Source organism: Tachyglossus aculeatus, chromosome 10, assembly GCF_015852505.1.
Source record: "Tachyglossus aculeatus isolate mTacAcu1 chromosome 10, mTacAcu1.pri, whole genome shotgun sequence".
NCBI lineage: Eukaryota > Metazoa > Chordata > Mammalia > Monotremata > Tachyglossidae > Tachyglossus > Tachyglossus aculeatus.
In genome coordinates, this window is record NC_052075.1 from 51,565,455 (window position 1) to 51,590,274 (window position 24,820).

General features: G+C 55.5%; 2 protein-coding genes across 3 annotated transcripts; one reads left to right on the top strand and one right to left on the bottom strand.

The window, feature by feature from the left end:
- Nucleotides 1-87: 87 nt before the first annotated feature.
- Nucleotides 88-9,419, bottom strand: FUZ (fuzzy planar cell polarity protein). Of its 2 annotated transcripts, XM_038752730.1 has the most exons (11): nt 9,273-9,419; nt 4,206-4,327; nt 3,094-3,178; nt 2,894-2,962; nt 2,709-2,813; nt 1,786-1,983; nt 1,507-1,602; nt 1,290-1,396; nt 1,048-1,118; nt 834-929; nt 88-752 (listed from the first exon to the last, which is right to left on the bottom strand). In XM_038752730.1, exons 1-11 carry the CDS (start codon nt 9,369-9,371, stop codon nt 559-561), a joined length of 1,242 nt encoding a protein of 413 aa, XP_038608658.1. In that variant the 5' UTR covers nt 9,372-9,419; the 3' UTR covers nt 88-558. The 2 variants fall into 2 exon arrangements, with proteins under 2 accessions (XP_038608658.1, XP_038608659.1); XM_038752731.1 differs by lacking the exon at nt 2,709-2,813.
- Nucleotides 9,420-11,315: 1,896 nt separating this feature from the next.
- Nucleotides 11,316-23,990, top strand: MED25 (mediator complex subunit 25). The gene is made up of 18 exons (XM_038752701.1): nt 11,316-11,563; nt 16,354-16,399; nt 16,637-16,761; nt 16,995-17,093; nt 17,503-17,623; nt 18,131-18,290; nt 18,728-18,858; nt 19,555-19,642; nt 19,830-20,026; nt 20,130-20,261; nt 20,384-20,469; nt 20,610-20,667; nt 21,156-21,263; nt 21,407-21,604; nt 21,832-21,918; nt 22,557-22,775; nt 23,056-23,257; nt 23,815-23,990. Exons 1-18 carry the CDS (start codon nt 11,412-11,414, stop codon nt 23,922-23,924), a joined length of 2,319 nt encoding a protein of 772 aa, XP_038608629.1. The 5' UTR covers nt 11,316-11,411; the 3' UTR covers nt 23,925-23,990.
- Nucleotides 23,991-24,820: the final 830 nt, after the last annotated feature.

Sequence of the window (24,820 nt, forward strand, 5' to 3'; positions counted from 1 at the left end):
TTTGCGGGGGCCCGGAGAGACGGGATGCAGGAACTCTTGGATCCCGGTTGGGAGTGAGGGGGAGGTGGGGAGGAAGAAGCAGAGCACTTGGGCCCCAGCAGCCGGGAGGCAGGGCTACCTGCTCCCTCGCCCGTCTTTCCTTTTGTATTTTTATTTTTTCATCTGCTGCTGTTTACAGTCTTGGGAGGGGAGGGGGCCGCGTTGGTCTCCCCCTCCCTGTCCCCTGGGGGTGAGGGTTCTGGGGGCAGTGGGGTGCCCCAGGAGGAACAGTGTGGGGGAGAGGGGCCGGCACGGCCCGCGGGCCCCTTCCCTCTGCCCCCACAGTGTATCCCCGTGAGCCAATAAATGGAGAAGATGCAGCCGGTGTCTGGCACCCTGCCTCTATGCCCCTGCCCTCCCTCGGCCCCCCACCCGGCCCCGGGGAGGGGCAGGGCAGCTGCGGCTTGGGGCCTGGGCGCCGGGCCGAGGAGGGAGAAGGGGCGGCCGGAGGGGAGATGACTTTATTCAACGGGCGGCTGGGGTCCAAGGCCCAGGTGTGGCCACGGCGAGCTCTGGGGGTCAGAGGAGGGGCGTGAGGGCCTGGAGCGTGCGGGTGGCCAGGGCCCGCAGTCCGTGGGTGGGGGCCGAGCCGGCCAGCAGCAGCAGGAGGCGGCGCGGGCCCGCGCTCAGCGCGAAGAGCTTGTGGCCGCCTTGGCCGACCGCGTAGCAGCCCCGCGGCTGGGCCGGGGGGCCCGAGCCGGCCTCTGACGTGACTGGGGAGCGAGAGAGAGAACGATGAGGCCGTCCAGAGGCCTGCGCTTCCGCCCCCCTCCCCGCGATACCCCCGCCGTCACCTGGGCGTCCGTCGGAGGGCTCGGGAGCGAAGTGCTCAGCGGTGACGAAGGAGAACCACCAGCGGAGCAGCCTGCGCCGCTGTCTAGGGGCCGGGCCTGGAGCGGGGAGGGCGCGTGACTGGATTGGGGGGCGGAGGAGGAAGCCTCTGGCCCTCTCCCCCCCCGAGAACCACCCAGCCTCCCCACGGAGCCCGGCCTGCTGAACCCCTCTGACCTTCCCCAGCAGGTCCCCCAGGCTGGACGGTGAACAGGCAACGCCGCTGCTCCAGGTGGAGAAACAGGAGGCTGGGGCCGGGAAAGGAGGCAGAGAGAGCGGGAGAAGGGGGGGGGGTTCCACCCCTATTCCCCACCCACGGCCCAGCGCAGAGGGAAGGCGGTGGAGGAGTTGCCCCCAGGATCGCGGGGGCGGAGTGGGGTCTGTGACCCCCTCCCCAAGGATGGCAGGGGCGTGATTACCCCAAGATGTCAGGGGCCAGCGTGAGGCCGGGGGGCAGCCCTCGGGGCAGGAGGAGGAGGCAGGCTCTCAGCGGCTCCAGCAGTGGCTGCCACCACTGGTCCAGGAGCTACAGGGGGACAGACGGTGAAGCTGCAGAGGGGCACCGTTGGCGGTTGCCCCCCGAGATGGTGGGGGGGAGACAGGCGCGCGGGGCAGCTGATGGGAGGATGCTCTGACCTGGGGGCTGAAGTGGGCCAGGGCCGGGGTGGGCCCACACAGCAGACCCAGCTCCAGGCCGGGCAGCAGCGTCAAGGTCAGGAGGCGGTGGGGCACCTGGAGGGACGGACAGATGGATAGGCGGGGCATCCCTTTTCCCTGCCCCTTCCCTCCTCCCTTCCCCTTGCTTTACCCACCCCGCCACTCCCCGGGGTCCCTCTCCTCCAGTCTGCTTCCTCCAGAGCGCCTCGGTGGCCGGCTCCCAGCTCTCTGACCCCCTCCCGTCGCCCCACCCCTCACCGTGGGGCTGCCGTGGGGCAAGTAGACTGGGTAGTCCCGTGCCGTATGCGGAGGGAGGGTGCCCAGGAGCCAGGGCAGGAGGACGGACTCGGGTGCCGCCAGGCGCCACCAGCCCGGGGTGCCCACTGCCACTCTCCCCCTGGCCACCAGGCACGCAAAGGCCGCACCCACGGACTCGGCGAAGCCGGAAAGGGCCTCCTGGGGGAACGGGGAAGAAGGAAAATGGGGTGAGAACCTGCACTGCAGCAGCCGACCCTAAGACCAAGAGTCTCCGCTTGCCGGCACTACTTTATTTTATAATAATAATAATAATGATGGCATTTGTTAAGCGCTTACTATGTGCAAAGCACTGTTCTAAGCGCTGGGGGGGATACAATGTGATCAAGTTGTTCCACGTGGGGCTCACAGTCTTAATCCCCATTTTTACAGATTGATTAACAATAACCGTGGCACGAGGTACGTTGAGCACCAAGTGCTATACTAAGCACTTGGGAGAGTACAATACAACAATAAACAGACCCAATCCCTGCCCACAACAAGTTTACAGTCTAAGCTGAGAGAAAGGTTATTTAATTCTCATTTTATAGAGGAAGGAGCTGAGGCCCAGAGAAGTAAAAGGACGGGGCAGTGCTTAGTACAGTGCCCTGCGTCCAGTTGGCGCTCAATAGATGATTGCTTGATTGACTTGCCCAGCGTCTCCCGGCAGGCAAGTGCCAGGGCTGGGTTTAGAACCCACCCCACAGAGCACCGGACTAAGCGATCGGGAGAGTACGACACGATTCACGGATACGTTCCCTGCCCATGGGGAGATGACGGGCTACAGCCCAGTCCTCTCCCGGGCCCGGGCTCTTCCCGCCCAGTCTGTCTGTGGGTGTCCACTGGGGTGTCCTCTGCCCCCGTACCCCTTCCCCACCCCCCAATACCTGCAGCAGGGGTCCATCCGGGGGCACGATGCAGTCCACGCACTGCGTCAAGTCGCCCACCCGCTCCGACTCACAGAGCAGACTGTCGATGAGGCCGTGACAAGCCTGGGGAAGGGGCCGGAGGGAGGGTGGGCCGGCGGCCGAGGCCCTGCCGACCCCCAAGACCCCCGCCCCCCTCCACTTACCCTCAGCTCCTTCTTGAGTCTCTCCACGTTGCGGATGTTGGTCAGCTCCTCTAGGCCGATCAGCAGAACCTGGAAGGCCCGGGGAGCGGGGATGGACGGGGCCCTTGGCTCTCGGAAGTGGCGGGGAGGGGAGAGGGGGACGGAGTCGGGGTCCCCGGGCTGGGAGTCGGCGCGGGAGAGGGGGTTTGCGGGTATCTCACCATGGCCCCAAAAACCAGCTCCAGCAGCCGTTCCAGGCTCAGGGCCGAAGCCCCCTCCTCCGAGGACAAGACGATGAGGGTGATGCTGAGAGAGGTGGGAGCGAGGGGTGAGGGGGTGGAGAGGTTGGCACCCTTATGTCTGAAAGCGCCGCCCCCCGAGCTGCACCCCCACAGCGTGGTTTAGTGGCTAGAGCCCGGGCCCGGGAGTCAGGAGGACCTCCGCCACGTCAATCAATCAATCAATCATATTTATTGAGCGCTTACTGTGTGCAGAGCACTGTACTAAGCGCTTGGGAAGTACAAGTTGGCAACATATAGAGACGGTCCCTACCCAACAGTGGGCTCACAGTCTAGAAAGGGGAGACAGAGAACAAAACCAAACATACTAACAAAATAAATAGAATAGATATGTACAAGTAAATCGTGACCATGGGCAAGTCACTTCACTTCTCTGTGCCTCAGTTACCTCATCCGTAAAAGTGAGGATGAAGACTTGGAACCCCGTGTGGGACGGGGATTGTGCCCGACCTGATTAAATTGTATCTACCCCAGCTTTTAGAACGGCCCTTTGGTTGGGTAGGGATTGTCTCCGTTTGTTGCCGAGTTGTGCTTTCCAAGCGCTCAATAAATACGACTGAATGAACGAACAGTTTTTGGCACATAGTAAGTGTTTGAGCGGCAGGGAATGTGTCTGGTATATAAATAATAACGACGGTATTTGTTAAGCCGCTCACTATGTGCCGAGCACTGTTCTAAGCTAAGAGTTATATCGGTTATATGGGTTCTAATCCCGGCTCCGCCACTTGTCAGCCGGGTGACCGTGGGCAAGAAACGTCACTTCTCCGTGCCTCAGTCACCTCACCTGTGAAATGGGGATTGAGACTGTGAGCCCCACTTGGGACCACCTGATTACCTTGTATTTACCCCAGCGCTCGGCACATAGTAAGCGCTTAACAAATACCACCGTCATTATTATTATATCGAACTCTCCCAAGCGCTTAGTACAGGGCTTTGCACTCATTAAGCGCTCAACCAATACGACAATGAATGAAGTCAGCGCTCATTAAGGGAGGGAATGAACGAAACGCTGGTGTTATTTCTATCACCGTTACCTCTCGTGGAAGGTCTTCCACACGACCACGCTGTCTTCGGTCCGGGCCGAAGACAGCCCGACGTCCAGATTCCGGCCAAACATGTGGACGCCATTGAGGGAGCCGATGACCGAGAAGGGGAGCTGGAAGGGGGCCGGGGCGGGAGAGAGAGCATCAGCCTCCTTTCTGAGCTCCCAGACTGAATCCCCCCTTTTCCTCTGCTGCTCCTCCTCCCCTCCCCATCCCCTCTACTCCCTCCCTCTGCCTTACCCCCTTCCCCTCCCCACAGCACATCTATTATTCTATTTAATAATAATAATAATAATAATAATAATGATGATGGCATTTATTAAGCGCTTACTATGTGCAGAGCACTGTTCTAAGCGCTGGGGGGGATACAAGGTGATCAAGTTGTCAATCAATCAATCAATCGTATTTATTGAGCGCTTACTATGTGCAGAGCACTGTACTAAGCGCTTGGGAAGTACAAATTGGCAGCACATAGAGACAGTCCCTACCCAACAGTGGGCTCACAGTCTAAAAGGGGGAGGCAGAGAACAAAGGCAAACATACCAAAAAAATAAATAGGATAGAAAGGTACAAGTAAAATAAATAAATAAATAAATAAATAGAGTAATAAATATGTACAACCATATATACATATATACAGGTGCTGTGGGGAAGGGAAGGAGGTAAGATGGTCCCACGTGGGGCTCACAGTCTTAATCCCCATTTTACAGATGAGGTAACTGAGGCGCAGAGAAGTTAAGTGACTTGCCCAAGGTCACACAGCAGACATGTGGTGGAGTCGGGATACGAACCCATGACCCCTGACTCCAAAGCCCGTGCTCTTTCCACTGAGCCACGCTGCTTCTCGCTGCTTCTATTTATTTTATTACTGGCATGTATATATCTATAATTCTATTTATTTCTATTGACGCCTGTCTACTTGTTTTGTTGTCTGTCTCCCCCTTCTAAACTATGAGCCCATTTTTGGGTACGGATTCAGCATTCATTCAGTCGTATTTATTGAGCGCTTACCGTACGCACAGCACTGTACTAAGCGCTTGGAAAGTACAGTTCGCCAACAGATAGAGAGACAGAGACAGCCTCTGTCTGTTGGCAAATTGTATTTTCCAAGCGGTTAGTCCAGTGGTCTGCACACGGTAAACGCAGCGTGGCTCAGTAGCAAGAGCCTGGGCTTGGGAGTCAGAGGTCCTGGGTTCTAATCCCGACTCCGCCACTTGTCAGCTGTGTGACTTTGGGCAAGTCACTTCACTTCTCTGTGCCTCAGTTCCCTCATCTGGAAAATGGGGGTTAAGAGTGTGAGCCCCCCGTGGGACAACCTGATCACCTTGTTTCCTCCCCAGCGCTTAGAACAGTGCTTTGCACATAATAATAATAATAATAATAATAATGATGGTATTTGTTAAGCGCTTACTATGTGCCAAGCACTGTTCTAAGTGCTGAGGGGATACAAGGTGATCAGGTTGTCCCATGCGGGGCTCACAGTCTTAATCCCCATTTTCCAGATGAGGGAACTGAGGCACAGAGAAGTGAGATGACTTGCCCAAAGTCACACAGCTGATAAGCAGCGTGGCTCAGTGGCAAGAGCACGGGCTTGGGAGTCAGAGGTCATGGGTTCGAATCCCAGCTCCGCCACTTGTCAGCTGTGTGACTGCGGGCAAGCCACTTAACTTCTCGGTGCCTCAGTTCCCTCATCTGTAAAATGGGGATGAAGACTGTGAGCCCCAAGTGGGACAACCTGATCACCTTGAATCCCCCCAGCGCTTGGCACATAGTAAACGCTTAACAATACCACCATTACTATTAATTGGCAGAACTGGGATTTGAACCCATGACCTCTGACTCATTCATTCATTCATTCAGTCGTATTTATTAGCGCTTACTGTGTGCAGAGCAGTGTACTAAGTGCTTGGGAAGTCCAAGTTGGCAACATCTAGAGACGGTCCCTACCCAACAACGGGCTCACAGTCTAGACGGGGGAGACGGACAACAAAACAAAACATGTGGACGGGTGTCAAGTCCTCAGAATAAATAGAAGTAAAGCTAGATGCACATCATTAACAAAATAAATAGAATAGTAAATATGTACAAGTAAAACAGAGTAATAAATCTGTACAAACATGGATACAGGTGCTGTGAGGATGGGGAAGGAGGAGAGGAAAATGGGGGTTCAGTCTTGGGTTCCCATGGGGTTCCCAGTTTTAATCCCCATTTTACAGATGAGATAACTGAGGACCAGAGAAGTTTAAGTAACCCGCCCAAGGTCACACAGCAGACAAAGGGGCAGGGCCAGGATCACTTGCATACATATCCATATTTTATTTATATTAATGTTTGTCTCCCCATCCAGACTGTAAGGTCATTGTGGGCAGGGAACATCAATCAATCAATCGTATTTATTGAGCTCTTACTGTGCGCAGAGCACTGTACTAAGCGCTTGGGAAGTACAAGTTGGCAACATATAGAGACAGTCCCTACCCAACAGTGGGCTCACAGTCTAGAAGGAACATGTCTACCATCTGTTATACTGTTCTGGGCTGCTGTCAGGTAATGGCTGAAATAACAGTCACCTGGTGTCAGGGTGGACAGAGATGAGGGGTTATAAATAAAATAAAATACTCTATAAAATAGAGAAATAAATCTGTACAAACATAGATACAGGTGCTGTGGGGAGGGGAAGGAGGTAGGGCGGCGGGGATAGGGAAGGGGGGATTCTAGTGGTCAGGATTCGGCGCTTTCACCGCCGAGGCCCGGGTTCGATTCCCCATCAGGGTAGGTTATGTTTCCCCCTCCCCATCCCCCCCGCCTTACCTCCTTCCCCTCCCCACAGCACCTGTATATATGTATATATGTTTGTACAGATTTATCACTCTATTTTACTTGTACATATTTATTCTATTTATTTTATTTTGTTAATCTGTTTTGTTTTGTGGTCTGTCTCCCCCTTCTAGACTGGGAGCCCGCTGTTGGACAGGGACCGTCTCTCTATGTGGCCAACTTGGACTTCCCAAGCGCTTAGTCCAGTGCTCTGCACACAGTAAGCGCTCAATAAATACGATTGATGATGATGATAATACAACAATAACCTGCCGCATTGTAGGGCCCTTAGCGGCAAGGAGTCGTCTCCCCCTCCCCATCGCCCCCGCCCTCCCTCCTTCCCCTCCCCACAGCACCTGTATAGATGTTTGTACAGATTTATGACTCCATTTATTTTACTTGTACATATTGACTAATCTGTTTTATTTTGTTTATCTGTTTTGTTTTGTGGTCTGTCTCCCCCTTCTAGACTGCGAGCCCGCTGTTGGACAGGGACCGTCTCTCTATGTGGCCAACTTGGACTTCCCAAGCGCTTAGTCCAGTGCTCTGCACACAGTAGGCACTCAATAAATACGATTGATGATGATGCTAATACAACAATAAACTGGCGCATTGTAGGGCCCTTAGCTGCAAGGATTCCTCTCCCCCCTGCCCTCCCTCCTTCCCCTCCCCACAGCACCTGTATAGATGTTTGTACAGATTTATTACTCTATTTATTTTACTTGTACATATTGACTATTCTGTTTTATTTTGTTAAAATGTTTGTTTTGTGGTCTGTCTCCCCGTTCTAGACTGGGAGCCCGCTGTTGGACAGGGACCGTCTCTCTATGTGGCCAACTTGGACTTCCCAAGCGCTTAGTCCAGTGCTCTGCACACAGTAGGCGCTCAATAAATACGACTGATGATGCTGCTAATACAACAATAAACTAGCGCATTGTAGGGCCCTTAGCTGCAAGGATTCCTCTCCCCCTCGCCCTCCCTCCTTCCCCTCCCCACAGCACCTGTATAGATGTTTGTACAGATTTATGACTCCATTTATTTTACTTGTACATATTGACTAATCTGTTTTATTTTGTTTATCTGTTTTGTTTTGTGGTCTGTCTCCCCCTTCTAGACTGGGAGCCCGCTGTTGGACAGGGACCGTCTCTCTATGTGGCCAACTTGGACTTCCGAAGCGCTTAGTCCAGTGCTCTGCACACAGTAAGCGTTCAATAAATACGATTGATGATGCTGCTAATACAACAATAAACTAGCGCATTGTAGGGCCCTTAGCTGCAAGGATTCCTCTCCCCCCCGCCCTCCCTCCTTCCCCTCCCCACAGCACCTGTATAGATGTTTGTACAGATTTATGACTCCATTTATTTTACTTGTACATATTGACTAATCTGTTTTATTTTGTTTATCTGTTTTGTTTTGTGGTCTGTCTCCCCCTTCTAGACTGGGAGCCTGCTGTTGGACAGGGACCGTCTCTCGGACCGTCTCTCTATGTGGCCAACTTGGACTTCCGAAGCGCTTAGTCCAGTGCTCTGCACACAGTAAGCGTTCAATAAATACGATTGATGATGCTGCTAATACAACAATAAACTAGCGCATTGTAGGGCCCTTAGCTGCAAGGAGTCCTCTCCCCCCCCGCCCTCCCTCCTTCCCCTCCCCACAGCACCTGTATAGATGTTTGTACAGATTTATGACTCCATTTATTTTACTTGTACATATTGACTAATCTGTTTTATTTTGTTTATCTGTTTTGTTTTGTGGTCTGTCTCCCCCTTCTAGACTGGGAGCCCGCTGTTGGACAGGGACCGTCTCTCTATGTGGCCAACTTGGACTTCCGAAGCGCTTAGTCCAGTGCTCTGCACACAGTAGGCGCTCAATAAATACGACTGATGATGATGCTAATACAACAATAAACTGGCGCATTGTAGGGCCCTTAGCTGCAAGGATTCCTCTCCCCCTCGCCTTACCTCCTTCCCCTCCCCACAGCACCTGTATAGATGTTTGTACAGATTTATTACTCTATTTTACTTATACATATTTATTCTATTTATTTTATTTTGTTAATCTGTTTTGTTTTGTGGTCTGTCCCCCCCTTCTAGACTGTGGGCCCGCTGTTGGACAGGGACCGTCTCTCTATGTGGCCAACTTGGACTTCCCAAGCGCTTAGTCCAGTGCTCTGCACACAGTAGGCGCTCAATAAATATGAACGAATGAGAGGGGGGCGACGTGAGGAGCCCTTCCCCCCGTCACCTGCTGTCGTGAGGGGAGCCCGGCCCGGCTGGTCCGGCAGTAAAGGGGGACCCCGCTGGTGGCCGTGAGGCAGAGGAGGTGAGTCCCCTCGCCCGCCATGGCGGCTAGGCCCCGGCCCCCTCTACTAGGCCCCGGACGCCATCTTGGATTCGCGCTGCACGCCGGGAAGGTTGGCCAAGGCGGGACACCGCCCCCGGGCCGCTAGCCACCGCCCCCGTCAAACAACAATCAGTCAATCAATCAATCAATCAATCAATCGTATTTATTGAGCGCTTACTATGTGCAGAGCACTGTACTAAGCGCCTGGGAAGTCCAAATTGGCAACACATAGAGACAGTCCCTACCCAACAGTGGGCTCACAGTCTAAAAGGGGGAGACGGAGAACAGAACCAAACATACCAACAAAATAAAATAAATAGGATAGAAATGTACAAGTAAAATAAATAAATAAATAAATAAATAGAGTAATAAATATGTACAGCCATATATACAGGTGCTGTGGGGAAGGGAAGGAGGTAAGATGGGGGGATGGAGAGGGGGACGAGGGGGAGAGGAGGGAAGGGGCTCAGTCTGGGAACTCCAAGTTGGCAACATCTAGAGACGGTCCCTACCCGACGGCGGACTCACAGTCTAGAAGGGGGAGACAGACGAGAAGACAAAACTTTTAGACTGTTTTAGACTCTTTTAGACTGTGAGCCCACCGCTGGGTAGGGACTGTCTCTATATGTTACCAACTTGGACTTCCCAAGCGCTTAGTCCAGTGCTCTGCACACAGTAAGCGCTCAATAAATACGATTGATGATGATGATGTTAACAAAGTAAAACAGCAATCACTGGTCGCATTTATTGAGCGCTAACTAGGCGCAGAGCACTATACCAAGGGCTTGGGAGAGCACAATATAACAGAATTAGCAGACACCATCATGATATCATCATCATCACCATCATGTTCTACAACAACAACAACTCATTCATTCAGCCGTATTTATTGAGTGCTTACTGTGTGGGCTGTCCATCCCCTCACCCCCTCCTCCCTCACCTTGGGCCTCGTTCTCGCCTGTCCCATGTCCTCCCCTTGGCCTGGAATGCCCTCCCTCCCAACATTCCCCAAGCTAGCTCCCTTCTTCCCTTCAAAGCCCTACTGAGAGCTCACCTCCTCCAGGAGGCCTTCCCACACTGAGCCCCCTCCCTCTTTTCTCCCTCCTCCCCCTCCCCATCCCCCCGACTTACCTCCTTCCCCTCCCCACAGCACCCGTATAGGATAATAATAATAATAATAATGATGGTATTTATTAAGTGCTTACTATGTGCAAAGCACTGTTGTAAGCGCTGGGGAGGTTACAAGGTGATCAGGTGTATATATGTTTGTACGTATTTATTACTTTATTTATTTATTTATTTTACTTGCTCATATCTATTCTATTTATTTTATTTTGTTAGTATGTTTGGTTTTGTTGTCTGTCTCCCCCTTCTAGACCGTGAGCCCGCTGTTGGGTAGGGACTGTCTCTAGATGTTGCCAACTTGTCCTTCCCAAGCGCTTAGTACAGTGCACAGTAAGCGCTCAATAAATACGACTGATTGATTGATTGATTGAATAAATCATCATCATCAATCGTATTTATTGAATATTGAATAAATACTGAATAAATACGACTGAATGAATGAATGAACTACGGTCGAACGCCTAAATACGACTGAATGAATGAAAGAGGGCCGAACGAAGAAACACGATTGAATGAATGAGCGGCTCATCGGCCACTCGGCGCGCGACTGCGCGGCCTGCGTCGTCCCCCCGAGGGCGGCCCCCGATGGGCAGGCCGACGAGTAGAGCGCCGAGCTGAGGTGCGGGGGGGAGGGGCGCGCGCGCGTGCGCTGAGGGGGATCGGCCACTCGGCGCGCGACTCCGCGGCCTGCGTCGTCCCGGGCATCGTCGTCCCGAGGCAGGCCGAGGAGTGGAGCGCCGAGCTGAGGAGCGGGGGGAGGGGGGGGAGGGGCGTGCGCGTGCGCGTGCGCGCTGAGGGGGCGGCCCTCCCTCCTGTCAGGGCTCCTGACAGGGCCGCCATCCCGAGGAGGCCGCGGCCTGGTCCCGGGCGTCGGGGCCGCCGCGGGCTGTCGTGCCGTGTCCCCCCGGGCAGGGCATGGGGGTGCCGGGGGCCGACAGCCCCGCCCGGGCCGGCGGCGGCGGCGGCGGCGCCCTGGTGGCCGACGTCGTCTTCGTCATCGAGGGCACCGCCAACTTGGGGCCTTACTTCGAGCCGCTGAGGAAGCATTACCTGCTGCCCGCCATCGAGTGAGAGGCAAAGGCCATCATCATCAATCGTATTTATTGAGCGCTTACTATGTGCAGAGCACTGGACTAAGCGCTTGGGAAGTACAAATTGGCAACATAGAGAGACAGTCTAAAAGGCCACAACGCCGCCTCCTCCTCCTCACACCAACACCGCGGCCCCCACCACAAGCTCTCTCTCTCTCTTTCTCTCTCCCTCTCTCTCTCTATATATATATAATATATAATAATATATATTTACATATATATATCTTTCTCTTCCTGCCTGAGCTCACCTCATTCATTCAATCGCATTTACTGAGCGCTTAGTCCAGTGCTCTGCACACAGTAAGCGCTCAATAAATACGATTGATGATGATTTATTGAGCGGTTACTGTGTGCAGAGCGCTGGACTGAGCGCTTGGGAGGCCTTCCCAGATTGAGCCCCCTCCTTCCTCTTCATTCATTCATTCGGTCGCATTTATTGAGCGCTTACTGTGTGCAGAGCACTGGACTGAGCGCTTGGGAGGCCTTCCCTGATTGAGCCCCCTTCTTCATTCATTCATTCGGTCGCATTTATTGAGCGCTTACTGTGTGCAGACACTGGACTAAGCGCTTGGGAAGTACCAGGAGGCCTTCCCAGATTGAGCCCCCTCCTTCCTCCTTATTCATTAATTCATTCAATGAATCGTATGTATATATGTTTGTACATATTTATTACTCTAGTTATTTATTTTACTTGTACATATCTATTCCATTTATTTTCTTTTGTTAGTATGTTTGGTTTTGTTCTCTGTCTCCCCCTTTTAGACTGGGAGCCCACTGTTGGGTAGGGACGGTCTCTCTATGTTGCCGACTTGGACTTCCCAAGCGCTTAGTCCAGTGCTCTGCACACAGTAAGTGCTCAATAAAAACGATTGATTGATTGATTCAACCGTATTTACTGAGCGCTTACTGTGTGCAGAGCACTGGACTAAGCGCTTGGGAGGCCTTCCCAGATTGAGCCCCCTCCTTCCTCTTCATTCATTCATTCATTCAGTCGTATTTATTGAGCGCTTATTGTGTGCAGAGCACTGGACTAAGCGCTTGGGAAGTACCAGGAGGCCTTCCTAGATTGAGCCCCTTCCTTCCTCCGTATTCATTAATTCATTCAATCAATCGTATGTATATATGTTTGTGCATTTTTGTTACTCTATTTTACTTGTACGTATTCTATTCTATTTATTTTATTTTGTTACTATGTTTGGTTTGGTGCTCTGTCTCCCCCTTTTAGGCTTTGAGCCCACTGTTGGGTAGGGACTGTCTCTATATGTTGCCAACTTTTACTTCCCAAGCGCTTAATACAGTGCTCTGCACACAGTAAGTGCTCAATAAATACGATTGATTGATTGCTATACATATGTAATCTTTCTCTTCCTGTCTTCGAGCTCACCTCATTCATCCAGTCGTATTTATTGAGCGCTTACTGAGTGCAGAGCCCTGGACCAAGTGCTTGTATATATGTTTGTACATATTTATTACTCTATTTATTTTACTTGTACCTATCTATTCTACTTATTTTATTTCGTTAGTATGTTTGGTTTTGTTTTCTGTCCTCCCCCTTTTAGACTGTGAGCCCACTGTTGGGTAGGGACTGTCTCTAGATGTTGCCAACTTGGACTTCCCAAGCGTTTAGTACAGTGCTCTGCACACAGTAAGCGCTCAATCAATCGTATTGATCAATCAATTAATTATTGATTATTAAATACGATTGAATGATTGCTATATATATATTTTTTTTTTTTTTTCTCTTCCTGTCTGAGAGCTCACCTCACTCAGTCATATTTATTGAGCACTTACTGTGTGCAGAGCACTGGACTAAGTGCTTGTATATATGTTTGTACATATTTATTACTCTAGTTATTTATTTCACTTGTACATATCTATTTATTTTATTTTGTTAGTATGTTTGGTTTGGTTCTCTGTCTCCCCCTTTTAGACTGTGAGCCCACTGTTGGGTAGGGACCGTCTCTAGATGTTGCCAACTTGTACTTCCCAAGCGCTTAGTACAGTGCTCTGCACACAGTAAGTGCTCAATAAATGCGATTGATTGATTGATTCAATCATATTTATTGAGCGCTTACTCTGTGCAGAGCACTGGACTAAGTGCTTGGGAAGTACCAGGAGGCCTTCCCAGATTGAGCCCCCTCCGTCCTCCTTATTCATTAATTCATTCAATCAATCATATGTATATATGTTTGTACATACTTAATACTCTATTTTACTTGCACATATCTAGTCTATTTATTTTATTTTGTTAGTATGTTTTGTTGTCTGTCTCCCCCTTCTAGACTGTGAGCCCACTGTTGGGTAGGGACTGTCTCTATATGTTGCCAACTTTTACTTCCCAAGCGCTTAGTACAGTGCTCTGCACACAGTAAGCGCTCAATAAATACGATTGATTGATTGAGCGCTTACTGTGTGCAGCGCTTGGGAAGTACAAGTTGGCCTCCTCCAGGAGGCCTTCCCAGACTGAGCCCCCTCCTCCCCATCCCCCTCGCCTTACCTCCTTTTCCTCCCCGAAGCACCTGTATATATGTATATATGTCTGTACGGATTTATTACTCTATTTATTTCACTTATATATATTCTATTTATTTTATTTTGTTAATATGTTTTGTTTTGTTGTCTGTCTCCCCCTTCTAGACTGTGAGCCCGATGTTGTGTAGGGACCGTCTCTATATGTTGCTGACTTGTATTTCCCAAGCGCTTAGTACAGTGCCCTGCACACAGTAAGCGCTCAATAAGTACGATTGAATGAATGAATGAGGCCTTCCCAGACTAAGCCCCCTCCTTCTTCTCCCCCTTCTCCCCCTCCCCACCGCCTTACCTCCTTCCCCTCCCCGCAGCACCTGTATATATGTATATATGTTTGTACGTATTTATAACTCTATTTACTTTACTTGTATATATTCTGTTTATTTTGTTAACATGTTTTGTTTTGTTGTCTGCCTCCCCCTTCTAGGCTGTGAGCCCGCTGTTGGGTAGGGACCGTCTCTCTATGTTGCCGACTTGTACTTCCAAAGCGCTTAGTACAGTGCTCTGCACACAGGAAGCGCTCAATAAATACGATTGAATGAATGAATGAGGCCTTCCCAGACTGAGCCCCCTCCTTCCTCTCCCCCTCCTCCCCCTCCCCGCCTTACCTCCTTCCCCTCCCCACAGCACCTGTATATATGTTTGTACAGATTTATCACTCCATTTATTGATTTTGCTTGTACATATTCTATTTATTGTATTTTGTTAACATGTTTTGTTCTGTTGTCTGTCTTCCCCTTCTAGACTGTGAGCCCGCTGTTGGGTAGGGACCGTCTCTATATGTTGCTGACTTGTACTCCCCAAGCACTTACTACAGTGCTCTGCACACAGTAAGCGCTCAATAAATACGATTGAATGAATGAATGAATGGGTCTTCCCCCCATAATAATAATAACTTGTACTTCCCAAGCGCTTAGTACAGTGCTCTGCACACAGTAAGCGCTCTGTAAATACGATTGAATGAATGAATGATGGCATTTGTGAAGTGCTTACTATGTGCCAAGCACTGTTCTAAGCGCTGGGGGAGATTCAAAGTAATCAGGATGTCCCCCGTGGGGCTCACAGTTTTAATCCCCATTTCCAGATGAGGTCACTGAGGACCAGAGAACTTAAGTGACTTGCTGCAAGTCACCCAGCTGATGAGTGGCAGAGCCGGAATTAGAACCCGTGGCCTCTGACTCCCAAGCCACTGAGCCACAGTGCTTCTCTAATGCCTCTCATTGTGTGTGGTGCATGGGTGTTTCCCCCCACAACCTCTCATTGTGTGTGGGGGTAAAAGACTTTTCCCCTACAACTTTACATGTGTGTATGTCTGTAAAAGACGGGTCCTTTCCCCACAATCATTCATCACGTGTGTGTGTGTGTGTGTATGTAAAAGACTCGTCTTTTCCCCACTGTGTCTCACTGTGTGTGTGTGTGTGTGTGTGTGTGTGTGTGAAAGACTCTTTTTTTCTCCTACAACTTGTAGAGTGTGTGCATGTATGTAAAAGACTCGTCATTTCCCCACAACCTCTCATCAGGTGTGGGTAAAAGACTCTTCTTTTCCCCTACAACTTCTAGTGTGTGTATGTGTGTGTCTGTAAAAGACTCACCTTTTTTCCTATAACCTCTCATTGTGTGTGTGTGTGTGTGTGTGTGTGTGTAAAAGACTTCTCCACAATCTCTCATCGTGTGTGTGTGTGTGTGTGTGTGTGTAAAAGACTGGTCTTTTCCCCTACAACCTCTCATCGTTTGTGTGTGTGTGTGTAAATAACTCTTCTTTTCCCGTACAACTTCTAGTGTGTGTAAGACTCATCTTTTGCCCTTTGATCTCTCATCGTGTGTGTGTGTGTGTGTGTGTGTGGGTGTGTGTGTAGAACACTGTTTTCCTTTGCAACTTCTAGTGTGTGTATGTAAAAGACTCGTCTTTTCCCCTACAATCTCTCTTCGTGTGTGTGTACAAGACGCTTCATTCACCCACAGCCTCTCATGTGCATGTGTGTGTCCGTGTATCTGACATTCACCCTTCCCCTCATCGTGCGTGTCTGTTGAAGATTCACTTTTCTCCCTCCAACTTCCCATTGCGTGTGTGTGTGGGGGCGCGCGCAAGACTTGTCTTCTAAAGATTCACTTTTCTCCCTCCAGCCTCTCAAAGTGTGTGCAAGACTCGTCTTCCCCCCTCCAACCTCATTGTGCGTGTGTGTTTAAAAGACTCCTCTTCCCTCCGTCCAACCTCTCTCTCCCTCTTGCTTCGCCAGGTATTTCAACGGAGGCCCCCCGGCCGAGACCGACTTTGGTGGAGACGTGAGTAGGGATCTGGCGGGGCCTGAATCCCGGACGCGGCCTCATGTCCGCTTTGGGGAGCGTCCGCCTGTCCCTGTGGGCCTCAGGGCACTCCAGCCTCCGCAGCCCGAGCGAACCGGGGTCCCTAAAGGGGTAGGGGTGGGGGGCGACGGATCCCTGGATCACTGGGAAGGGAAAGCTTGCGTGCTAGTCCGGCTGGCTTCCCACCCGCCCACGACCCCGCCTGTCTTCCCTCAGTATGGGGGGACTCAGTACAGTCTGGTCGTCTTCAACACGGTGGACTGCGCCCCGGAGTCCTACGTCCAGTGCCACGCGCCCACCAGCAGCGCCTACGAGTTCGTCACCTGGCTCGATGGGATCCAGTGAGTCTGGACGGGGGGGGGGGGCCGGGGAGGTCAGAGGGCCCGGGGCTTCCCGGGGGACCTACCGGGGCCCGGAGGAAGAGAGAGGGAGCCCGACGTTGGGGCCGGAGAGAGGGGAAAAAAGGATCCTGATGGAGGAGGGATGGCAGCTGAGCCCCCTCTTCTGCCCTCCCCGCGCTGTCCATCGATGGGGGAGGAATGGCAGCTGAGCCCCCCCACCCCTTGCCCTCCAGGTTCATGGGCGGGGGCGGCGAGAGCTGTAGCCTTATTGCCGAGGGACTCAGCACCGCCCTGCAACTGTTCGACGACTTTAAGAAGATGAGGGAGCAGATGTGAGTGCTGGGAGGAGCAGCGGCTCCGTTTGTTGTTGTGTTGTCCTCTCCCAAGCGCCTAGTACAGTGCTCTGCGCACAGTAAGGGCTCACTCAATTCGATTGATTGAACACTTCACCCCGCCCCCATCTCCGAGTCGGGACCGCGTCACTTCCCGTTATCACTTCCCATCTGCAGATTGTCGTCGATCTGCCCGTCGGGCGCTCTCAGCCACCCGTGTCTCTCCAACCCCTCGCCGTGTCGCCCCCGTTGGGTCTCTTGTTCCCCGCTTTTCCCTTCTCTGTCCTCTGGTTAAGGGAGGGGGAGGCAGACGATCGGCGAGAAGGCGGTGGCGCCCGCCCGGGCCCCGCTCTGGGTCCGCTCGGTTTCCTCCCGGTCCCCTGATGTACTTCTGTCTGTTTGCCCACAGTGGGCAAACCCACAAGGTCTGTCTCCTGATCTGCAATTCGCCCCCGTACCTGCTCCCTGCCGTGGAGAGCACGACGTACTCGGGCTACACGACCGAGAGCCTGGTGCAGAAGATCGGAGAGGTGAGGGGTCGGCGGGAGCGGGCTCTGGGCAAGAGGTGCCAGGTGAAGCACTGTCTTCCCCTCGGTGCCCACTCAGGGCTGGGGAGTTGGGGGAGTCTAGTGGGTACATGGAGAAGCAGCGTGGCTCAGTGGAAAGAGCCTGGGCTTTGGAGTCAGAGGTCATGGGTTCAAATCCCAGCTCCGCCAGTTGTCAGCTGGGTGACTTTGTGCAAGTCACTTCACTTCTCCGGGCCTCAGTTCCCTCATCTGTAAAATGGGGATGAAGCCTGTGAGCCCCCCGTGGGACAACCTGATCACCTTGTATCCCCCCAGCACTTAGAACAGTGCTTTGCACATAGTAAGTGCTTAATAAATGCCATTATTATTATTACATGGGGAGAAGCAAGAGGGGAGGAGGGCAGGGAGGCCTGGGATCCAGAGGGGAGCGGAAACGGGGTGAGGGATTGGGGCCAGGAGGCGGGGGGGCTTCCGTCCTTAATCCGCGTTCTCTCCCGCTCCCCCCAACAGCGCGGCATCCATTTCTCCATCATCTCCCCCCGGAAGCTGCCAGCGCTGCGGCTGCTGTTCGAAAAGGCCGCGTCGTCCCCTGCCATCCTGGAGCAGCAGGCCAAGGATGTGAGCCAGGATCCGCGCCACATGGTGCTGGTACGGGGCCTGGTGCTTCCAGGTGAGCGGGCACGGGCCCCGGGCATAGCGGGAGGGGACCTCTGTCCCTCTTCACTCATTCAGTCATATTTATCGAGCGCTTACCGTGTGTAGGGCACTGCACTAAGCGCTCGGGAGAGTACAGTAGAACAACAGACAGAACCCTTCCCTTCCCACAACGAGCTTACGTGTTTTGTTTTGTTGTCTGTCTCCCCCTTCTGTACTGTAAGCCCGTAGTTGGGTAGGGACCGTCTCTATACGTTGCCGACTTGTACAGTGCCCTGCACACAGTAAGCGCTCAGTAATACGATTGAATGAATGAATGAATAAAAGGGGTGACATATTAATAGAAATAAGTAAATGACAACCACGGATGTAAACGCTGTGGGGCTGGGGGGGGTGGATGAATAGAGGGAGCTGCCTCCCCTTTGATTGCCTCTGTCTCTGGCTCTCTCACAGTCGGAGGGGGCTCGGCCACGGGTTCCCTCCCGACCAAGCAGCCGGTCCCGCTGCCCCCGGCCCCGGCGCCCGGCCCCCAGCTCTCGTCCGCTCCGGCTCAGGCGCTGCCCCCCGTTTCTCAAGCCTACCAGGTAGGGAGCCCTGGCCCTCCTCGCCTCCCTTCCCACATGCTCTCCTCTCCCCCTTTCTCCTCCCCAGGTACAGTTCAACCCCTGCCCCTTCTTGGAGTTTTTGCAGGACCAGCTGATGCGGTACCCCCACAATCTCAGGGGTGGGGGGAGTTTCCTGTGAGGCTTGGACTTCACGGGAAACGTAGTCTTTGTAGGTAGGCCAGGCCAAAAGAACCCCCCCCACCCCACCGAATGAAGTAATAGTGTCAGGCACTAAACTAAGCACTGAGATGGATACAAGCAAATCGGATCGGACAGAGTACCTGTTCCACGTGGGGCTCACGGTCCTAATCCCCATTTTACAGATGAGGTGACTGAGGCCCAGAGAAGCGAAGTGACTCGCCCAGGGTCACCCAGCAGACGAGTGGCGGAGCTGGGATTAGAACCCAGGTCCTACTGACTCCAGCCCATGCTCCGTCCACTAGGCCACACTGCCTCAGGCCCCTCAGGAGGGAGCAGAAGGGGCCTGGGCCAACTTCCCAGGGGCCGGGTTGGGCCCAGATGCTACGAGGCCGGTGGCCCCTGAGGGGCAAATCCGTGCCGCCACGGGACAGACCAAGGCTGGGGCCTGAACTCACTGAGTGGGGCCCAGTCCCCACGTCCCCTCCTCCGGCCCAAACCTCCCCTCCGTGACCTCCCCTCTTTGCCCACCCGCAGGTCTCCAGCAACCTCAGTGCAGCCCAGGTGGCAGCTCAGAACGCCGTGGAGGCCGCTAAGAACCAGAAAGCTGGACTGGGCCCTCGTTGTGAGTGTGTCTGTGTGTGTGTGTGTTTGTACACACGTGTGCAGAACAAGGGGTGGGCGTGAGGGTCGTTGGGACCTCACTGAGGGAGGGGAAGCCCCAGGGTCAGGGATGCAGGTGCCGATCGAGAGAGTGTGTGTGTGTGTGTGTGTGTGTGTCCGTCCCCGACCTGCCGGCTTCTCCCCCACAGTCTCCCCCATCACCCCACTGCAGTCGACCACCTCGGGCGTCGGGCCCCCGTTCAGCCAGGCCTCGGCCCCTCAGATGGCTCCCGGGGCCCCGGGGGCCCCCAAGCTGCCCCCTGCCGCCGCACAGCCCAACCTGGTCTCCACGGTCACCGCCGGCTCCGGCCTGGCCCCCCCGCCCCAGCCGGGGGCCCCTTCTTTGGTACGGATCGCTCCCCCTCGTTCCTCCCCTGAGCCCACCCCTTCCCCCCTGCCCCCGGGAGCCACCGGGAGCCACGCTCACCTTCCTCCACGGTCTCCTCCAGCCCACCGGCGTGGCCCCCGGCGGGGTGTCGGCCGCCCCCCAGGCCCCGATTGGAGCCCCCCAGCTGCCCGGCGCCCAGCAGTCGGTCACCAACAAAGTCCTGGCCTGGAGTGGCGTGCTGGAGTGGCAAGAGGTGAGGGGAACCGGGAGGTGCCGGGGATGGCAACGGGCCTCGGGGGAGCCTGGGAGGGGCCGGAAGCATCGGGAAGGGCCGGGATCCTCCTTCCACCCCCTGACTCCCCCCCACCATCCCAGAAGCCCAAACCGGCCTCTGTGGATGCCAACACCAAGCTGACCCGTTCCCTACCCTGCCAAGTCTACGTCAACCCTGGCGAGAACCTGTAAGTGGAGACGGAAAGCCAAGGGGGTTGGGGTTTACGGACTGGTGTGGGTTGGAGGATGCCGAAGACGGCCCGGGGTGGGCGGGGGGCTGGGCCTGGCACTCCCTGCCAGCTTCTCTCTCATCCTCCCTGGCTTCCAGGAAGACAGACCAGTGGCCCCAGAAGCTGATTATGCAGCTGATTCCACAGCAGCTTCTGGTGAGGTCGTGGGTGGGGCGGTTGGGGGGTCCCAGATTGTATCCCCCTCCTCCTGCCCTGCCCCTCCCGGAATAACAATAATAATTACGGTATTTGTTAAGCGCTTACTATGTGCTGAGCACTCTTCTGAGCGCTGGGGTCGATCCAGGGCGATCAGGTTGTCCCACGTGGGGCTCACGCTTTTAATCCCCACTTTACAGGTGAGGGAACTGAGGCCCAGAGAAGTGAACTGACTTGCCCGAGGTCACACGGCAGACAAGCGGCGGAGGCGGGATTAGAACCCACGTCCTCTGCCCGGGCTCTTTCCACTAAGCCACGCTGCTGAGCGTCCGGGTTGAGCGCTTACAATGGGCCGAGCGCCCTACGGGACCCTGGGGTTGACGCGGGGCCGGTTCCCTTCCCCGTCCACACCCGGTTTCCGACGGTCATTCCGGGCCGTTTCATTTCCCCTTCCCTGTCCGTCTCCCGCCCTCCCCGGCTCCGCACAGACCACCCTGGGCCCGCTGTTCCGAAACTCCCGCATGGTCCAGTTCCACTTCACCAACAAGGACCTGGAGTCCCTGAAGGGCCTGTACCGCATCATGGGCAACGGCTTTGTGAGTCCGGGGGTCCGGGCGGGGCCGCCGGGGGTCCCGGGCGGGGCGGGCTGCGGGGCCGGGGGAGCTGCCGCCCGGGCTCCTCCTCCAGCTCTTCCTCTTCCTCCCGCTCCCTCTTCCCCCGGCCCCGGTCCCCGTCTCAGGCGGGCTGCGTGCACTTCCCCCACACGGCCCCGTGCGAGGTGCGCGTCCTCATGCTGCTGTACTCCTCCAAGAAGAAGATCTTCATGGGGCTGATCCCCTTCGACCAGAGCGGCTTCGTCAACGGCATCCGCCAGGTCATCACCAACCACAAGCAGGTGCAGCAGCACAAGCTGGAGCAGCAGCAGCAGCAGCGTGGGGTGAGGGGCGGCCCGTTTCCCCCCCCCCCGCCCCACCCCAGACCTCCCTTTCCACCCCGAGACCCTCCTCCCTCGTCCTCCTCCCTCACTCGTCCACACTGTCCACTTGCGGCACGATGGATTGAGTTTGGACTGGGGTGAGCCCCTCCCTCGGCTAGGCCGCGCTCCCCTCCAGCCCTCCGTCCCCAAACTGACCCTTCTCTCCCCCTCCTCCCCCCATTCCACAGATCGGCGGGCAGCAGGGACCCCCTGGCCTGGCAGCTGCTGGCCAAGTCCCCCTCTTGGAGGAACCACAACGACCCCCGCAGAACCTGGTGAGGGGTGGGGGGCAGAGAGAGAGCGAGTGTGTGTGTGTGTGTGTGTGTGTGTGTGTGTGTGTGTGTGTGTGTGTGTGTACACGCACATGATGATGATGGTATTTAAGCGCTTACTATAAGCACTGTTCTAAACGCTGGGGTAGGTACAGGGTCATCAGGTTGTCCCACGTGGGGCTCCCAGTCTTCATCCCCATTCTACAGATGAGGGAACTGAGGCCCAGAGGAGGGACTTGCCCAAAGTCACCCGGCTGACAAGCGGAGGAGCCGGAAATAGAACCCATGACCTCTGACTCCCAAGCCCGGGCTCTTTCCACTAACGTGGTGGGGAGTCTCCCCCTTTTAGACTGTGAGCCCACTGCTGGGTAGGGACTGTCTCTATGTGATGCCAATTTGTACTTCCCAAGCGCTTAGTACAGTGCTCTGCACATAGTAAGCGCTCAATAAATACGATTGATTGATTGATTGATTGATTGAGGAGGGGCTGGCAGGGAAGGTAAAGGTGGTGCCTGATTCCAGGCAGAGCCCCCCTTCTTTGGGTGTCTCCTGACCTCTGACCCTTCCTTGGTGGGGGCGGGACGGTGCTCTGGCCCCTGACTGTGTGCCCCCAACCCCGTCCCCTTTCTCTCCTGCCCCAGTTACAGCTCCGGGCCCAGCAGCAGCAGCAGCAGCAGCAGCAGGGAGGAGGTGGAGGAGGAGGAGCCGGGGGAGCCGGGGGGCAGCCCCCTCCCCCCCCAGGCCCCGCTCCTCCCTCCGGCCCGCCCCCCGTGCCCCCTCCGGCGGGGGCCCTGCTGCGCCCCCAGAACCCGGGGGCCAACCCCCAGCTGCGCAGCCTGCTCCTGAGCCAGCCCCCGCCGGTGAGCCGCGGGCCGGGGACGGAGGGAGGGAGGGAGGGAGGGGGCCCGGACGGGCTGAGCCCCACGCTTCTGGCCGCCTTCCTCTCTTGGAGGTGGGCAGGAGGCTGAGGGGCCCCGCCGGGAGGAGGTGAGGCCGGGCCAGGTGGCCAGCCCCTTCCCTGGGCCTGCTTCCAGCCGGCCCCCGTCCCACTCCCGAGCCCACGGAGGGGAGGGGTGAAGCGGGGGGGCCGGGGCCCACCCGGCGATGGGGGCCCTGACCTTTGTTTCCCCTCTCCCCCAGCCCCAAGCCGGGCTGCCCCCGGCCCAGCCGCAGCCGCAGCCCACGCTGCATCACCTCCCTCCGGGGGCTCCGACCCTTCTGCCTCCCCCGCACCAAGGGCTGGGCCAGCCCCCGCTGCAGATGGCGCCGGGACCCCCTCTTCTGCACGCGCCCCCCACCCAGGCCTGGCCCGGACAGATGGCCCCCCGGGCCCCCTTGCCAGGTACCAGGGCAGCGCGGGGAAGACCCAGAGACTGGGAGAGGGAGGGAACGAGTGAACCGGAAAACTCTGGCTGCAGAGTGAGTTGAGAAGAGCCCTCGACCCTTAGGGCGATGTAGCAGGAAACCAAGTCCCCCCCCGCAGCTTGTCAGGCTCCTTGTCCGTCTCCAGAGTCTTTGGGACACAGACGGATCCTGAGAAACCTCCAGTTGAGAAGGGGACCCTACGCCCCTCTGGGACCACCCCACGTAAAGTGGGCCTTCTGGCCCCCGGTTCCCTAGCGATCCCAGCCCACGGCTCCCATCAGCCCCCCAAGGCACCAAATGGCTTTCATCCAGGGCCTGTTTCCCCCGGCCGTCCCCACGAGTTGGCTACTAGATCCGACCCACCGGGCCGTTAGCCGCAGGAAGGGACTGGAATCGAGGGCGTAGCCCTGGGCCTGGCGGTCCCATTGCATCTCTCTCGTGACCCCCTGGGCTACCACGAGGCCCCCGTCTCGGGGGCTGACGGGCCTAGGAGTTCCAGGTTCCCCCGTGTTAAGTCTTCCTCCCCACCTCTAGGTCAGATGCTCCTGAGTTCGGGACCCAGGGGTCCGGTGCCACAGCCCGGCCTGCAGCAGGTGCAGGCCCCCAGCGTCATGGAAGAAGACATCCTCAGGGACTTGATTTGAGCCTCGTCGCCCCATCTTCTGTCTGTACAGTCCCCCCTCCCAATAAATTCTTCACTCCTGGCACCACCTCTGCCTCTTTGCCACCCGGCCCGAGCACCAACCCCAGCTGCCCCAGCCAGGGAGCTCTACTTTTTGCCCTCTAACCCTGTTCCTTCCCGCTGCAACGTCTGCTCCGATTCCTTTCATCTGCACCCCCCACCCCGGGCTCTCCCGCGGGAAAGGCTCTCGGACACGACGCTTCTCACCTCCTTTTCCTCTCTGGCTCTTTGCCAGTTCACTCTCTCCCTAGCCAAGATGACACCCAAATCTACCTCTACCACCCGAGAGGGCAACTGTCTTCGTGCCTTCTTGCGCTGGATTCATCCACTCATTCACGCCAGGGCCTCGGGTGAGAGTTCGAGAGTTTCCGGTCGGGGCTGGCCGTGAACCCCTCCCCCCGAACACGGGGGGCTTTCTGGCCTCTTCGCTCTTGGAAACCAGGCTCCCCTCGGCTAAAATCACTGTCCCCCATCCATCTGTCTGGCCCTGCTCAGGCCCCCGCTTGCCTTGCCTCATTGCTGCTCACCCTGCCTCTCCCCACCCGAGCCTGTACTTCCCGGCGTTGTCCAGATCATTTTTCTGCCCGGGCCTCCCTTTCCCGGCCTCCAACCTCCACTCATCCTCCCAGTTTAGGTGCTCCCGTCCAGGGGCTTCAAGACAGTTCAGCGTCCACTCCTTATCCGCTCTTCTCCCACTCCACCCCTACATACCCTCTTCAAGTGCCTGGGATAGGGAGAGATGTTGCCACTACCTTTCAGGACCAGGCCCAGTGATCGGCCTCCTCTCTAAACGGGTGGCAGCCCCCCCAGCCCCCCAACCTTGGGAGCGGATCGGTGGCAGGTGGCCGCACTGGCCTC

Bases quoted from the DNA above. Each gene is read 5' to 3' on its own strand.
- FUZ (XM_038752730.1), bottom strand. From the start codon at position 9,371: ATGGCGGGCGAGGGGACTCACCTCCTCTGCCTCACGGCCACCAGCGGG. The intron at 2,814-2,893 runs GTAAGTGGAGGG...CCCCTTCCCCAG, and splicing joins GACTCAAGAAGGAGCTGAGG to GCTTGTCACGGCCTCATCGA. The intron at 753-833 runs GTGACGGCGGGG...CTCGCTCCCCAG, and splicing joins GCCCTCCGACGGACGCCCAG to TCACGTCAGAGGCCGGCTCG.
- MED25 (XM_038752701.1), top strand. From the start codon at position 11,412: ATGGGGGTGCCGGGGGCCGACAGCCCCGCCCGGGCCGGCGGCGGCGGC. The intron at 21,264-21,406 runs GTGAGTCCGGGG...TCCCCGTCTCAG, and splicing joins GCATCATGGGCAACGGCTTT to GCGGGCTGCGTGCACTTCCC. The intron at 21,605-21,831 runs GTGAGGGGCGGC...CCCATTCCACAG, and splicing joins AGCAGCAGCAGCAGCGTGGG to ATCGGCGGGCAGCAGGGACC.